General features: G+C 43.8%; 1 protein-coding gene across 3 annotated transcripts in view; it reads right to left on the reverse strand.

Moving 5' to 3' along the window:
- The window catches only part of LOC139386108 (numb-like protein), a 60,539-nt gene that overhangs the window by 15,100 nt on the left and 28,982 nt on the right, over positions 1 to 16,457 (reverse strand). For all 3 annotated transcript variants that reach the window (XM_071131536.1, XM_071131537.1, XM_071131535.1), the window contains exon 2: positions 4,410 to 4,560. In XM_071131536.1, the coding sequence (XP_070987637.1) occupies positions 4,410 to 4,535 (126 nt within the window). In that variant the 5' untranslated portion in view covers positions 4,536 to 4,560. The remainder of the gene's footprint in view (positions 1 to 4,409; positions 4,561 to 16,457) is intronic.

Consider the following 16,457-nt stretch of genomic DNA (forward strand, 5'->3'; position numbering starts at 1 on the left):
AAATTTGAACATTGTGCAACTTTGTGCAACTTCCGGCGTGCTTTTGCTGTGAACACTGAGGCTCTACCCACTTTAAGTTAGTTTTAACAGTGGTCAAGTAAGCTTCTGTGGCTCTCATAATGTAGGCCTAACAATGGAGAAAACGCATACAATAACATTTTAACATGGAAATAGCTGTTCTACATTCAGCCTACAGTAGCAGCCAATGAGTGGTGTTCAATGTAGGCCTACATTACATAAAGCTTTTGAAAAAAACGTGCAGGGCTTGACATTAACCTGTTTATCAACGTGTCCTTCAGACAAGGAGGTGACTGAACATGTTGTTGTGTTGTTTGATGCAAGAAACCACTTTACAAAATAAAACCAGCATTACTCCCATACCATTATTACAGAGAATTAGACAAATGATGCTACCCTCTGCCTATTGCCTACTTAGGCTTGAATAAGCTTTCTCAAAATACAACACTGCCATTTTAGACAAAAAAAAGCTGTCTAGAAATACACACGTTTTGTGTTCTTGTAGGAAGTAATCACTCCCCCATTGCTGACTACAAAAGATCTATAACTGGGGTAATAACTCACTAACTAGCAAAGGATATGAACAAATGTACACACATCACTCACTACATGTAGCTCTCACTTTGATCTCAAAACAAGCGCATCTACCCACAACCGCTGATGCTGTAAACACAGTCCAGTTCAAAGTGAATGGCACAAATCCATATATGGCAATGGTCTATTTGCATATACAGTAGGCTACTGCAGCTTTGATTGGATATGGCGCACCGGTCTGTGTAGAGTACGGGCTGAGTAGTGGTGTTATTGCAATAGAATCCTACTCTGATGTGTTCTGACTACAACAAAATATCTTATATAGTTAATTTTGCATACTAAGTCTTGCATAGTTTGTTTTGTTTCGGTATGTTGCATTGAAAGTGGCTAATATTTTCGATCACAATTCCCACAGTAAAGGGAACCGTTGATAGTGTTAACTGACGGGGAAAACTCTAGAAAGCTGAGTGAAGTTCAATCTTGTGCTTCTCTGCGCAGGCTGATATTTATTCTGTGCAGCAGTCCAGGGGTGCTGCGTACCCACGCGCAGTTTAGAGGGAACATTGGCGAGAGGGAGATAGAGAGAGAAATAAAGGGAGCGAGAAAGAGAGAGAGAGAAACAGAGAAAGACACCTTGTGTAGACTTTGGCCTGCCTACAAACACTGCTGCTATGTGCTCCAAACAACTGCTGCTATGCTCTTGAGGCAAGATGGCACCGACAGACATGGTCGCCTTGTTCCTTGTTCTATAAACATTTCGCTACCGTACGCGACCAATAAACTTGAATTTGTATAGACCTTTTTAACAGATTTTTGAAGAGGTCCCAAAGAACTGCTGTTCTTTTACAGCTGTTCCATCACGGCTGTAAACAGCTAGCTAGCTAAGCTAGTGTACTTAGTATACTTCAGGGGTAGACCGCGAGCTAACAGAAGCTCGCCAAGCAATTATGAAAGTACCTGCATTTTTTTCATTTGTTCCATTACAAACTGTCATAAACATAAAGCTCCCGGCTACTATCCAATCAAAGCCACATTCACATTTCCCCACCCTAATATCTGCCAATGAATTTCCAGCAATATTTACCAACTGTCTGTTTTGTGTGCGTGTTTGTTTATCACTCCATGTAGCCAGTTAGCGATGCTAATGATAACCATCTTGTGGGTAGACAGACAGACTCCCCAATAACCTTCTCAATTAAATGGTAACTGCAAAGTAGGCTTACCTGACAGAACTACAGTACCAGTCAAAAGTTTGGACACACCTACTCATTCAAGGGTTTTTCTTTATTTTTACTTTTTTCTACATTGTAGAATAATAGTGAAGACATCAAAACTATGAAATAACACATATGGAATCATGTAGTAACCAAAAAAGTGTTAAACAAATCAAAATATATTTTATATTTAAGATTCTTCAAAGTAGCCACCCTCTGCTTTGATGACAGCTTTGCACACTCTTGGCATTCTCTCAACCAGCTTCACCTGGATGAGAGAGTACAGAATGAAGATAGGCTAAAACTGCTTTTCCAATAGAACTCCCTGATCACACTAGTAGGTGATGTCATGGCGACAATGGCTAGCTAAGCTCTTGCATAGAAACAGGTCATCGGGTCAAACGGTCGTCTCACGCCGAACTGCGCATGTGCAGGCTGTGAAACGGAAGGCACTCATTTGATATAAAGTGGTTTATTGACCAAAATGAAAACGTGTCAGTTTGTCAATCACGAGGTTGGAGTAATAACATGTTCAACTACTTAAGACATTGTCTCGAATGTAGGTTGTGCCTTTAGATGTTGAGAAAATTAACAAATAAGGAAGCACTTCTCTCAATTACTTCTCAAACTCCAAACCTTGGCCTGGTCTGTTTGATCTATTTCGCAAGCTTTCCTGTAAGTCTTACGAAGTTGCGCCTTTGGGTTTAGAAACTCTGTGCCAACACATTCCTCTCTTGCTAGATGCACAATTAAAAAGGAATTACACTCAAAAATCTTTGTTTACCTAAAAAAAATGTAATCTGATGTGATTTAAGCATTGATTTAAGCATGGACTCAGAAGATCAATTTTCGTTGTTTCTCTATGAATAAATGTACTTTTGAGAGTAAAAAAGTTTAAAAAAATTCTACACCAGGAAAAATAAACCAGCAAAAACAGAATTCAGGAAAATAGAAAATATCATTTTGATAATGTATATTAATGACTATTTTACCAGCTATAATGACATCTATTGTACACTAAGGACAGAGGGATGAGTTGCAGGGTAGAGTAGAAGAGAAGAATGTGCCTATTTAAATGCTATAAAAAATAGTAGCTTGCAATATTTTTTTAAAGTATCTCTCATGCTAGACAAAAGTTGGAGACCCCTGGTCTAGTGGTTTTCTCAAGGTTACAATTAGCATTTTGACCATAGTATTTGCATGTGGGATGGCCCTGGCAACCAGTGTTTCATCTAGTTTTTTTAATTAATGTTTATAGATTTCCCAAAGAAGCATCGCAGCGGGCTGCATTTCCTGCATGGATAGTAATGCTAGCAGCAGGAGGTGGTGGCACTGGGATTATGTGCAGCACACAGGCAAGATGTTTATCAAGTTAACCATCTATTCCAGGTAACGTCAGATAGCTAGCTAGCTTGCTACATATAAATAGGAGAGACAGACATCCAATATATATATATTTTTTTATGACACAAACGTTAGCTTGATCTGCTAAAAACAACAACATTAGCTACCTAGCTAGTAGCTAAGCTCATTAGCTAATGAACAGATTTCCAGTCCCAAAGAGAGAACTATGACAATACAAAAACACAATTCCAACGAAATATCAAATGTTATACGACTTGAGAATAATGAAACAAGTCCTAGTCTAATTTCTATGTATCCTAACCTCAGATTCAGAGACCTGTGAAATCTGCTCAACCCTGTCTATGGATGAAGGTCCCAAAGAAAGTCACAGGTCCTGGAGAAACTGAAGGGTATATCTCCAATGGGCTTCGGAAAGTATTCGCACCCCTTGAGTTTTTCCACATTTTGTGACGTTACAACCTCATTCTAAAATGGATTAAACCGTTTTCCCCCCTCATCAATCTACACACAATACCCCATAAAGACAAAGCAAAAACAGGTTTTTAGATTTTTTTTTGCCAGACCCTTTACTCAGTACTTTGTTAAAGCACCTTTGGCAGTGATTACAGAATCAAGTCTTCTTGGATATGACGATACAAGCTTGGCAGAGTTGGGGAGTTTCTCCTATGCTTCTCTGCAGATCCACTCAAGGACATTCAGAGGCTTGTCCCAAAGCCACTCCTGAGTTGACTTGGCTGTGTGCTTAAGGCCGTTGTCCTGTAGGAAGGTGAACCTTCACCCCAGTCTGAGGACCTGAGCACTATGGATGAGGTTTTCATCAAGGATCTCTCTGTACTCTCTGTACTGCTCCGTTCATCTTTGCCTCAATCCTAAGTAGTCTCCCAGTCCCTGCCACTGAAAAACATCCCCACGGCATGATGCTGCCACCACCATGCTTCACCATAGGGGTGGTGCCAGGTTTCCTCCAGACATGACGTATGGCATTCAGACCAAAGGGTTCAACTTGGTTTCATCAGACCAGAGAATATTGTTTCTCGTGGTCTGGATAAGAGTTAGGATAAGAGTAAAAGTCAGAACTAAGTTAGATCTAAGGCTAGAGTTAGGCGTGATTTTCTAAGACGAAATACAACTTCCTTCCCTGTTGTCCCAGATAGTATGCCAATTGAATCTTATACCTCAATATTTTGAACCAAAAGATTAAGAGTGATAAGAGTTAGGTTGAGGTTTAGTTAAGAGTCAGCTTAAGATCAGGTCCCAGGACAGGGGTCTCAGTCTTACCCTGACAGGGAAGTTGCATTTGCCCTTGCGTACGGCCTCCTCGTCTGCCTGCCACTGGTGGGGTCTACTGGCCTCCGGCACGTAGGTGGGCTTCTTCCTGCGCAGGCTCTGACGCAGCTTATTCATCTCCGGGGTCTGGGGCTCCCTGTTGCTATGGAGACAAAGACACACAGGGGGCGAGGTCAGTATGTGTTAAGGGTGCACTCTTGACAGCGAAGGGGCGGGAGGGTGTTATCATAGAGGTGAAACGACAATGACAAGAAATGGCACCTCTGCTCTGAAAGCGAGAGAGACAACTATGGTGGCCCAGAGGGGCAAACTCCATTTTAAAGAAATCAAGTGTAGACAACACTGTAACATGTGGAACATTTGAAGTTCCTTGGAGTACACATCATAGACAAACTGAAATGGTCCCCCCACACAGTGTGGTGAAGAAGGCGCAACAGCGCCTCTTCAACCTCAGGAGGCTGAAGAAATTTGGCTTGTCACCCAAAACATTGACAAATGTTTACAGATGCACAATCGAGAGCATCCTGTCGGGCTGTATTACAACTGCACCGCCCTCAACCGCAAGGCTCTCCGTAGGGTGTTGCGGTCTTTACAACGCATCACCGGGGGCAAACTACCTACCCTCCATGACACCTACAGAACCCGATGTCACAGGAAGGCCAAAAAGATCATCAAGGACAACAACCACCCGAGCCACTGCCTGTTCATGCTGCTATCATCCAGAAGGTCGAGGTCAGTACAGGTGCATCAAAACTAGGACAGAGAGACTGAAAAACAGCTTCTATCTCAAGGCCATCAGACTGCTAAACAGCAATCACTAATTCAGAGGCTAATGCCTACATTGAGACCCAATCACTGGCCACTTTAATAAATGGATCACTAGTCACTTTAAACAATGCCACTTAATAATGTTTACATATCTTACATTACTCATATCACATGTTTATACTGTATTTTATACCATCTACTGCACCTTGCCTATGTCGCTCGGCCATCGCTCATCCATATACTTATATGTACATATTCTCATTCCCCCATTAGATTTGTGTGTATTAGGTAGTTGTTTGGGAATTGTTAGATTACTTGTTAGATATTACTGCACTGTCGGAACTAGAAGCACAAGCATTTCACTACACTCATTTCGCTGCTAACTATGTGTATGAGACCAATATAATTTGATTTGATGATTTGAAATGAATGACAGTAGTGTTTTACACACCCACCACAACCTAGTAATTGAATCCATATTATCATCATTAAATATCTATACAGAGCTCTCTCGATTAGATGTGTTTAATCACATTTCCATCAATGTTTAGAGTCAAAAGGCTTACAGGTAGATTAGTCCACAAACCCCAGACGGTCCTTTCATCCTGTGGGCTTTGAACATTGGAATTATTGCCGGATGTAAAAAACACACACACACACACACACACACACACACACACACACACACACACACACAATTAGGTCATTCAGCCAGAATACCTGTTTTGCATTGGTAATTTCAACGTCTTCATAATGAAACATGACACCATCAAAACAAGTCCTGTTTAAAAATGCTAATGAGTCATTTTTTTGTGGGAGTCAGTTTCTCACTCTGCAAGTATGAACACTGAACTAGAAAAAAAGAACCATCTCAGAATATCGCACGGCCCGTTTAAAGCGGAACAGACAAATGATCTTACCATCTTGGGCATCTCAGATCTTGGGCATCTCAGCGATCACGCCCCAAGCTTCGGCATTCCTTTCTCCTGGCTTTCACTAAGTATTTGTCTAGTTGGTGTGTTGAAGTGTTCCCAAAAGTTTGATCAGAAAGTATAATCAGCTGATCTAGATCTGTCAGCCCTGTAGAACTGTTCTCCTCCCTTAAAACACACAGGCCAAGGTTTATTTACTGACTCAAACACACTGCTATTAGATAAGTCTGGAACACACACATACACACAGCTCTGTCACCTTACGGGATGGGTAGCAGGTGTGAGGCATGGCACCTGGCCGGCACCCCCTCTGGAGCAGGTGCAGGGGGGCGGCTGGCGTCAGATGGCCCCCCAGGGAAGGAGCAGTGGAGTGGGCTTAGCACCCTGCCACAGGCCCCGGGACATGGGGGACCAGTCCAGCACAGGGAGGGTCCAGGGCTGGGGGAGGCAGGGCAGGGAGGGGCCAAAGCTCTGAGTGTTGTGCTCCAATTTCAGGGCTGATCTAATCGACTTGCTATGAGGTCATGTGACCTAACGGCTGAGCTCCTGCCAAGGAGGCCGCAGAGGGACAGAGGGGAGGGAAACGAGAAGTATGGAGAGAGAGAGAAATAGATAGAGGGAGAGACGGTAACAGAGAAGGAGGGGAATGAGAGAGTGGGAGGGAATGTGTCAGAAAAGGAGAGGAAAAGAGAAGTGGAATAAAAGATGAAGACGGGGCAGAGGGAGGGAGGGAGGAGACTTTGAAATCTCAATCTGATCTGATTGAGGTCACAGTGTTGGTGCTTGCTTCTCTCTGCCAGGGTATCAACCCCCTGCACCCAGCGCCCTGCCACTCACCCCAGTCAGTACAGACCCGGCATTCAGAGAGCGGCACACTGGCACTGACAACACTTCATCCACTTTTACACCCCAACATCCTAGACCACTGTAGCTTTACAAAACATGCATCTCCACGGCTGAGTACAGACAGAACGACACACAGACACTGACACTGACACAGACACTGACACAGACACAGACACAGACATGCACTTAGGCCCAAGTCTCATCCAACGCCTTCCTGCAATGAGAACCAGCTGGAGTTCACAGTTCAGCACAACAACAAAAAGTAAAAAAGAGGGAGAAAGGAGAGCGTGAGTATCCCAGTCTACAAATCACTCACATAAATAAGACACACATGCATATTAATTGCACACAAAATACACACACACACACACACACATATTTGTTTTACTATCTTAGTGGGGACCAAACAATTGATTCCCATTCAAAATCCTATTTTCCCTAACCCATAAACCTTAACCTAACCCCAAACCCTTAACCTAACCCTAACTTCTAACCCTAGCCCCTAAGTCTAAAATAACCTTTTTCATTGTGGGACCCGGCGAAATGTCCCCTGAATTTTCCTTTTGAGGATAAACACACACACTCTCACACACACACACACACACACACACACACACACAGTATGGGTCTATGCCAAGTTTCAACTACGAACAAAAAGTTGCACCTCGCCCACTATTTTCATTTGAAGACATCTGGAGTACATTGTACTGGGAAAGTGTGTTTGGTCGGGGAATGACTTATGGCTTTTTGTCTTTATTTTGTTTACCGTAGACTGAAGATATCCTCCCGGTTTGCTCTCTCCCTCACCCTGTTTCTTACTTCATGTCTCTCTCTCTCTCTCTCACTCTTTGCTCTCTCTCTCTCTCTCTCTCTTTGCCTCTTTCTCTCTCTCTCTCTCTCTCTCTCTCTCTCTCTCTCTCTCTCTCTCTCTCTCTCTCTCTCTCTCTCTCTCTCTCTCTCTCTCTCTCTCTCTCTCTCTCTCTCTCTCTCTCTCTTTGCCTCTATCTCTCTCTCTCTCTCTCTCTCTTTGCCTCTCTCTCTCTCTCTTTGCCTATCTCTCTCTCTTTGCCTCTCTCTCTCTCTTTGCCTCTCTCTCTCTCTCTTTGCCTCTCTCTCTCTCTCTTTGCCTCTCTCTCTCTCTCTCTTTGCCTCTCTCTCTCTTTGCCTCTCTCTCTCTCTCTGCCTCTCTCTCTCTCTCTTTTTGCCTCTCTCTCTCTCTCTTTTGCCTCTCTCTCTCTCTCTTTTGCCTCTCTCTCTCTTTGCCTCTCTCTCTCTTTGTCTCTCTCTCTCTCTCTCTTTGCCTCTCTCTCTCTCTCTTTGCCTCTCTCTCTCTCTCTCTCTTTGCCTCTCTCCCTCTCTCTCTCTTTGCCTCTCTCTCTCTCTCTCTCTTTGCCCCTCTCTCTCTCTTTGCCTCTCTCTCTCTCTCTCTTTGCCTCTCTGCCTCTCTCGCTCTCTCTCTTTGCCTCTCTCTCTCTCTCTTTGCCTCTCTCTCTCTCTCTCTCTCTCTTTGCCTCTCTCTCTCTCTCTCTTTGCCTCTCTCTCTCTCTCTCTTTGCCTCTCTCTCTCTCTCACTCTTTGCCTCTCTCTCTCTCTCACTCTTTGCCTCTCTCTCTCTCTCACTCTTTGCCTCTCTCTCTCTCTCTCTCTTTACCTCTCTGCCTCTCTGAGATTCACATTCACAACTAATCAGGCAGGAAACACGTTGTTTAAACACTACTAAAATATTGCACAGCACAGTTTAAGAGACTAATCTAAACATTTTGCACAGCACTCCATGTTTGGCAACGGAGACCTTTGAATGAAACAGTGACAATATACGAGTTATAGCTTGGGAGTCATGTTTGTTAGCCCCAATGTTGATATTACATTGGCGGCAGGAGAGAGAGAGAGAGAGTTTGAGTGTGAGTGTGTGTGTGTGGTGAGTGTGTGTGTGTGTGTGTGGAGTACGTCCTTCAGCCAGAGCAGCACCATTAGAACAGCATACAGCTCGAGGGCAAACTGTCAGGGCACCAATCACAGCCAATCAAAACAACCAGGAGGAGCCACCACACAGCTGGCCAATAACACATATACCAGTCCTCACTCACAGACTCCTCCTTCATACACACTCCTCCCTAAAACCCACTCCCACTGTTTGGCTGGCAGACACAAACACAGCGGCGCTAGAAAACGCATTGTAACGCGCCAAGAAACCTGTACGGAGGAGAAAGCTGCATCTGTCAGCCTCCAATGCCAAGTCCAACCCTCCCTGCATCTTAAGGTGTATTGTCTTGTACAGTGTGAGGAACTGTGGGCTTCAGATATACATTCAAATCCAATAAATAGTATTAGCTTTATTCATTGTCATCCTTATCAACACAAAACAGCAACTATAAATGTCTGTAGACCAGCCGCAAGGACTCTATCCTCTCTCCCCCTCAGATACCCTAAAAGGTGTGTGTGTGTGTGTATTAGTGGTATCTTCTCTATCCATCTCCTCCTACTCTCTTATGTGTCTGTGTCTGAGGCTGCAGGAGGGAGTTGCAGCAGTGGCCTGTCCCTTTAAGAGTGTCGCTCTGAGAGTTAGACCTGCTCCATGGGTGGGAGAGAGAATGACGAGAGAGAGAGAGAGAAAGAGAGAGAGAGAATGAGAGAGAGAGATATACATAAATAGAGAGAGAACGAGAGAGAGAGAGAGAGAGAGAGAGAGATATACATAAATAGAGAGAGAACGAGAGAGAGAGAACGACGAGAGAGCGAGAGAGAGAACGAGAGAGAGAGAGAACGAGAGAGATACATAAAGAGAGAGAACGAGAGAGAGAACGACGAGAGAGCGGGAGAGAAAATGAGAGAGAGAGAATGAGAGAGAGAGAGATACATAAATAGAGAGAGAGAGAGAACGACGAGAGAGCGAACGAGAGAGAGAGAGAACGAGAGAGATACATAAAGAGAGAGAATGAGAGAGAGAGAGAGAGAGAGAGAGAACGAGAGAGAGAGATATACATAAATAGAGAGAGAACGACGAGAGAGCGAGAGAGAAAATGAGAGAGAGAGAATGAGAGAGAGAGAGATACATAAATAGAGAGAGAGAGAGAGACAAGCTACAGCCGTGAGCTGGGAAAGCGACAGTCCTCTCCCACTGTGTGTCCCTGGCCAGCATTACCGTAAGCCATCCAGACACACAGCTAGTGGGGAAACATACCACCCTGTATGGCAGTGTCTCCACATGCAACATGGGATTGGGCTGGCTTTGGGTGGTGGGTATTATTGTGTGACAGTGTGCATAAGCAACCTGTCTCTCTCTTTCTACATCTCTCTCTCTCTGAATGTCTCCCTTTCTCGCCCTGTATCTCTCTGTGCATCTGTTATACAAACCGTGACATGTTGAATACCTCTGTTCTTACACCCTTTTCTAAGATTTTCTCTCCTCTGTGAGTTAATCAACCTTCTCCCTATTTCCATCTCTGTCAGTCTGACCTATATTCCTCCTTTTCATCTCTCCATCACCTCCTCCTCCCTTCACCTTGCTCTAGCCACAGATATACAAGCCTGGAATCAGATCACTAGATTACAGCTACATGGGCTTTCTTTTCTCTCTCAGTCACGGTGCACATAAACCTCTGCGATATTAACAACAGGAATCAGAGAAGTAGAGCAGGCAGGAGGGAGGGAGAGTGTGTGTGTGTGTGTGTGTGTCAGAGAAAATGAAGTAAAAAGATATAAAAACAAGACCAGTATGCAGTTATGAGAGAAACCAAATGGGGAGAAAGACAAAACAAAGATGAGAAAGAGGTGTGTGTGTGTGTGTGTGTGTGTGTGTGTGTGTGTGTGTGTGTGTATTAGTAGTTGGAGGTAAACGATAGCAAACATATGGAGAAAGAGAGAAAGACAATTTGTATTGTATATTATCTATTTCACTTGCTTTGGCTATGTAAACATATGTTTCCCATGCCAATAAAGCTCCTTAAATTGAAATTGAATTGAAATTGAATTGTGAGAGAGAGGAGGAGTGAGAGGATAGACAACAGGAAAAACGAGAGACAGATAGTGGTTAAACAGGCTAATAAAACTAGGATGGACTCTAGCATCAGTAAAACATTTGAGTTGGGCCACCACACATAAACACACAGCATTGAGGCCACAGTGGAACATCAGAGCACACACAAAGATAGTGAATTTAGAGATAAATCATCCTAAATTAATTTGAGAGGAACATAATTTAAATTTGTCTATGGAAAATGCGTATTCCTGTTCAAGACTTTGGAAGCAGTGTTTGAAACAAAAGCACTCCATATAGGCCTTCCCGAGTGGCGCAGCGGTCTAAGGTTCTGTGCCGCCGCGTTGGCACGTCAATACAACTTGGGGTTTGATCCCAGGCTGTGTCATGAACGGCCGTGACCGGGAGTCCCATAGGGCGACGCACAATCGTCCAGGTTAGGGGAGGGTTTGGCCCGAGGAAGCTTTACTTGGCTCATCACGCTCTAGCGACTCCTCCTGGCGGGCCGGGTGCCTGCAGGCTGACTTCGGTCGTCAGCTGAACAGTGTTTCCTCCAACACATTGGTGCAGGTGTGAAGAAGGTTCGGGGGTTTCGATGACTCGACCTTCGCCTCTCCCGAGCCCGTTGGGAAGTTGCAGCGATGAGACAAGATTGTAATCACGAAATTGGGGTAAAAATACAACAACATTTTAAAAAACACTCCACATGCACACTAGGCTAGTAGAACATCAGTCTAGTTCATTCACACACTAGGTTAGTAGAACATCAGTCTAGTTCATTCACACACTAGGTTAGTAGAACATCAGTCTAGTTCATTCACACACTAGGTTAGTAGAACATCAGTCTAGTTCATTCACACACTAGGTTAGTAGAACATCAGTCTAGTTCATTCGCACACTAGGCTAGTAGAACATCAGTCTAGTTCATTCACACACTAGGTTAGTAGAACATCAGTCTAGTTCATTCACACACTAGGTTAGTAGAACATCAGTCTAGTTCATTCACACACTAGGTTAGAGAACATCAGTCTAGTTCATTCACACACTAGGTTAGTAGAACATCAGTCTAGTTCATTCACACACTAGGTTATTAGAACATCAGTCTAGTTCGTTCACACACTAGGTTAGTAGAACATCAGTCTAGTTCATTCACACACTAGGTTAGTAGAACATCAGTCTAGTTCATTCACACACTAGGTTAGTAGAACATCAGTCTAGTTCATTCACACACTAGGTTAGTAGAACATCATTCTAGTTCATTCACACACTAGGTTAGTAGAACATCAGTCTAGTTCATTCACACACTAGGTTAGTAGAACATCAGTCTAGTTCATTCACACACTAGGTTAGTAGAACATCAGTCTAGTTCGTTCACACACTAGGTTAGTAGAACATCAGTCTAGTTCATTCACACACTAGGTTAGTAGAACATCAGTCTAGTTCATTCACACACTAGGTTAGAGAACATCAGTCTAGTTCATTCACACACTAGGTTAGTAGAACATCAGTCTAGTTCATTCAGTAATGGTAAGTCTATAGAGGAACAACAGAGTTGACTGAGTTTATTACCGTTACTGAGGTAATATAGTTATCTGGGTAAAGTATCATGGTCTCCCACAGTTAGAAAAGCCTGACCGCAGGGCAGGGAGCAGGGAAAACGTTTATCAAAGCAAGTGAGAAATAGACCAACTATCCGTGGTCAGGGGGTAAGCAGCCGCCACACTGAGAGACAGCTAGTGATTAGATTCTACTAGAGATCAGGGAGCGTTGCAGGAACGTGTCAAAAATGATTTACTGAGGGAGTGGTGAGGAAACAAACGTCTGTTGTGTAAAAACAGGAACCGTCTTTATGATGTTAACTGCATTTTATTTATTTATTTAAAATGTTGTATTTGATGTGGAGAAAGACGTTTTATTAATAGATCACATATACACTGTGCTGCCTCAGAATGATCCAATTTCCGGGGCCTCTCGGACACTAAATGTAAATACTGAGCGACCCAGAGAAGAGTCGGCTTGTCCCCACGACAACCGTCTGTTTCCGCTCCCCCCATTCCACATATCCAACCCCCCCTCCCTCCACCCCTTCTCTGTGTGTGTGTGTGTGTGTGTGTGTGTGTGTGTGTGTGTGTGTGTGTGTGTGTGTGTGTGTGTGTGTGTGTGTGTGTGTGTGTGGTTGTGGAATGAGGGAGCGGAACCAAGCCCACATAAACAGGGGCAGCAGTGTTTTGACTGCTGTCTGACCCTGGGAGAAGAGGTCGGCCCCACTTCATTCCAGTGATACGCAACTCTGGGGTCAGCGGTCCCTTCCTGTCGATGTCACATTAGCCATAGTTCATTTGATACAGAGAAACCCCTGAGGAGAGGACAAGACATAACTGTATCAGAACACTGCTAATACATCACCATCTGTAGTCTGTACTGGAAACACTGAACAAATACAACAGTGACGCTCTGGAGGTTACAGTACAGTATGAAGGCCTGTGTACTGGAACGGGATGGTTACGCATATTTTAATGAGCGTGGGCTGTGTGCTGGTGCGTGTGCGTGGGTGGGTGGGTGTGCGTGTGTGAAAGCTGATGTGGAGAGACAGCTGGAACAGAGGCTGTCATGTGTAAAGGCAGTCTTCAGCCTGACGGACTGACACTCTCTCTAACCAGCACAGACTTCCTGTCTGCCTGGGACAGTCTCCTCTCTACCCCCCACCAACCCTGTTTATCCTCAGTTCACCAGCACTGGGTCCTATTCATTATGCACCAAAGGGAAGAAAACAGGATGAAACAGGGAGGGAATACCTGAACTTGTCCAATAAGAAATGCACATTTTCATTTTGCGTTAAAAAAATGCTCTCTCCTCCACTGTCACTATGCTAACTACTGCCTGTAGCACCACCATCCATCACATAGCACCACTCTCTCACCCATCATTGTGTAACTAAACATTGTTTCTCCTCAATCCCGATCATATATCATTCCACCGTCACACTTATCTACAGTACCTTTCCAGCCCTCTCTCTTTCCCTGTCTCTCTCTTTCCCTGTCTCTCTCTCTTTCACTGTCTCTCTCTCTCTTTCACTGTCTCTCTCTCTCTTTCACTCTCTCTCTCCTTCCCTGTCTCTCTCTCCATCCCTGTCTCACTCTTTTCCTGTCTCTCACTCCATCCCTGTCTCTCTCTCCATCCCTGTCTCTCTCTCCATCCCTGTCTCTCTCTCTTTCCCTGTCTCTCTCCCCATTCCCTCTCATAGTTCATCCAGCAGACACTCTCTGTCATTCCACATCTACATTCATGTCAATTAGGCCATGCCGTAATTCAATCACCCTCCAACACAGTAACATGGACCATGCATGCCTTGTGTAGGCTGTGATGACAGTGTGGGCGACAGCCAGGACTGTGGACTCTGATGTAAGGTAGATTATACAGATATATAACCGGAGACACAACACAAACACATCACACGCAGCGCGTGTGCGCACACGCACACACACACATCTGCCCTCTACACACACACACAATCTGCCCTCTACACACACACACAATCTTACCCCCACCCACACTTCCAAACAGCGGTGACCCGGATGACCCACAGTGGTGGAAAAAGTACCCAATTTTCATACTTGAGTAAAAGTAAAGATACCTTAATAGAAAATGACCCAAGTAAAAGTGAAAGTCACCCAGTAAAATACTACTTGAGTAAAAGTCTAAAAGTATTTGGTTTTAAATATACTTAAGTATCAAAAGTAAATGTAATTGCTAAAATGTATATAAGAATAAATCATTTCAAATTCCCTATATTAAACAATCAAGATGGCACCATTTTCTTGTTTTTGAAATGTACGGATAGCCAGGGGTACACTCCAACACTCAGACATTATTTACGAATGAAGCATTTGTGTTTAGTGAATCCACAAGATCAGAGGCAGTAGGGATGACCAGGGATGTTCTCTTGGTAAGTGCCTGAATTGGACCACTTTCCTGTCCTGCTAGCCATGCAAAATGTAACGACTACTTTTGGGTGTCAGGGAAAATGTATGGAGTAAAAAGTACCTTCTTTTTTTTTTTTGAAAACTAGTGAAGTAAAAGTTGTGAAAAATATAAATAGTAAAGTAAAGTACAGATACCACCAAAAACTACTTAAGTAGTACTTGAAATTATTTTTACTTAACTACTTTACACCACTGATGATCCGGATGGGTGTGGGGGTCAGAACAGACAGGGTATCTGTTATTGTGGTCAGATAGTTGATGTACCTCGGCATGGCAACAGACATAATTAGCTTTAAACAGGCTACGACACTAACACTCAATCAGTCCTTCCTGTGGTTCCTAATGCAATTAGGAAGAAGAAGCCACAGGCCGAGGGGCTTCTGAGAAGACCACTGCTGAGAAGGTCCAAGGCCCAAACTCAATTAGACTGAACCACAGGCTGGTCAGAGAGTAAGTCAGTTAATATAATGAGAGGGATGCCCTGCCCTGGTCTCTGACTGCCTGTCACTCACACTGCTCTGCTCTGCTGATCTCTGGGATTCCGCAGCATATAAAGTACATGAATAGGGTGCATCCCCATGACAACAGGTGTGGTGGTGGGACTCTCTGGAAGTAGTTCCACAAACCCACTAATAGAACACCATATTAGAACTGAACACGCCTAACAACGCAGTCATGGGAATATTTTTAAAGTTGTCACATTATTTATTATTTATGGCCGTGGAGACACATTTCAAGCGCAAACAGCTAGTGTGAGGGAGGGCGCAAAAAAACAAACAAATATTAAATGCATTAAGTCATAACGCTAAAAGGCATTAAATGTGCCTTATCACTATTTGTCTTGTTTCTGCAGAGGCAGCATTTTTCTCTCCAGAAGATTAGTAACATTTACAGCTCCTTACTGAATCCCATTGTAATGTATGGCACAGTAAACAATGTCTTGCTATTCTGCGCGAATGTTGCAAAAATAAATGTACACATACATGTTATTCAATCATTGCACCCACACTGCTAGCACGTGTCTGCGTGGCCAGTCTCTAAAATAGAAATGGGTTCTATTTTTTACACTTTAGGGGCTGCAAGTCCTGCCTCTCCCATCTCCTCATTGGTTTTTAGGGGGAGCATATACCCACGGGGGGATTGAAAGATGAGCTCAGGTCCACACACCAGTCGGTTGCGGTAATGCACCTACAGTTGTTTGCCAACCGGCATATTAAGTCCAAAATAATAATAACAATAAGAAGCCTGAAGGAAGGAGGAGAGATGACTAGACACGAATTTGGTTGACCGTTTTATCTGTGGATTAATTGTCAGAGTAGAGGGCCTTGTGCATTTCAGGTAAAATAACAAGCCAATGTTTATATCCCAGGACAAATTAACTAGCAACTGCGCGCTAACTAGCTAAATTGCCAGAAATGTTTCATGCTTTTTGACCTGTCCCCAAATTAATATAATTGGTTCAGAGTTTGTTTTGATATTTCAACCTGCGTGTCGTGATCGCATCTGGTGTGTGTGGACAAAATCAACGTGTGCA

This window comes from Oncorhynchus clarkii, chromosome 27, assembly GCF_045791955.1.
Source record: "Oncorhynchus clarkii lewisi isolate Uvic-CL-2024 chromosome 27, UVic_Ocla_1.0, whole genome shotgun sequence".
In the NCBI taxonomy this organism is placed as follows: Eukaryota; Metazoa; Chordata; class Actinopteri; order Salmoniformes; family Salmonidae; genus Oncorhynchus; species Oncorhynchus clarkii.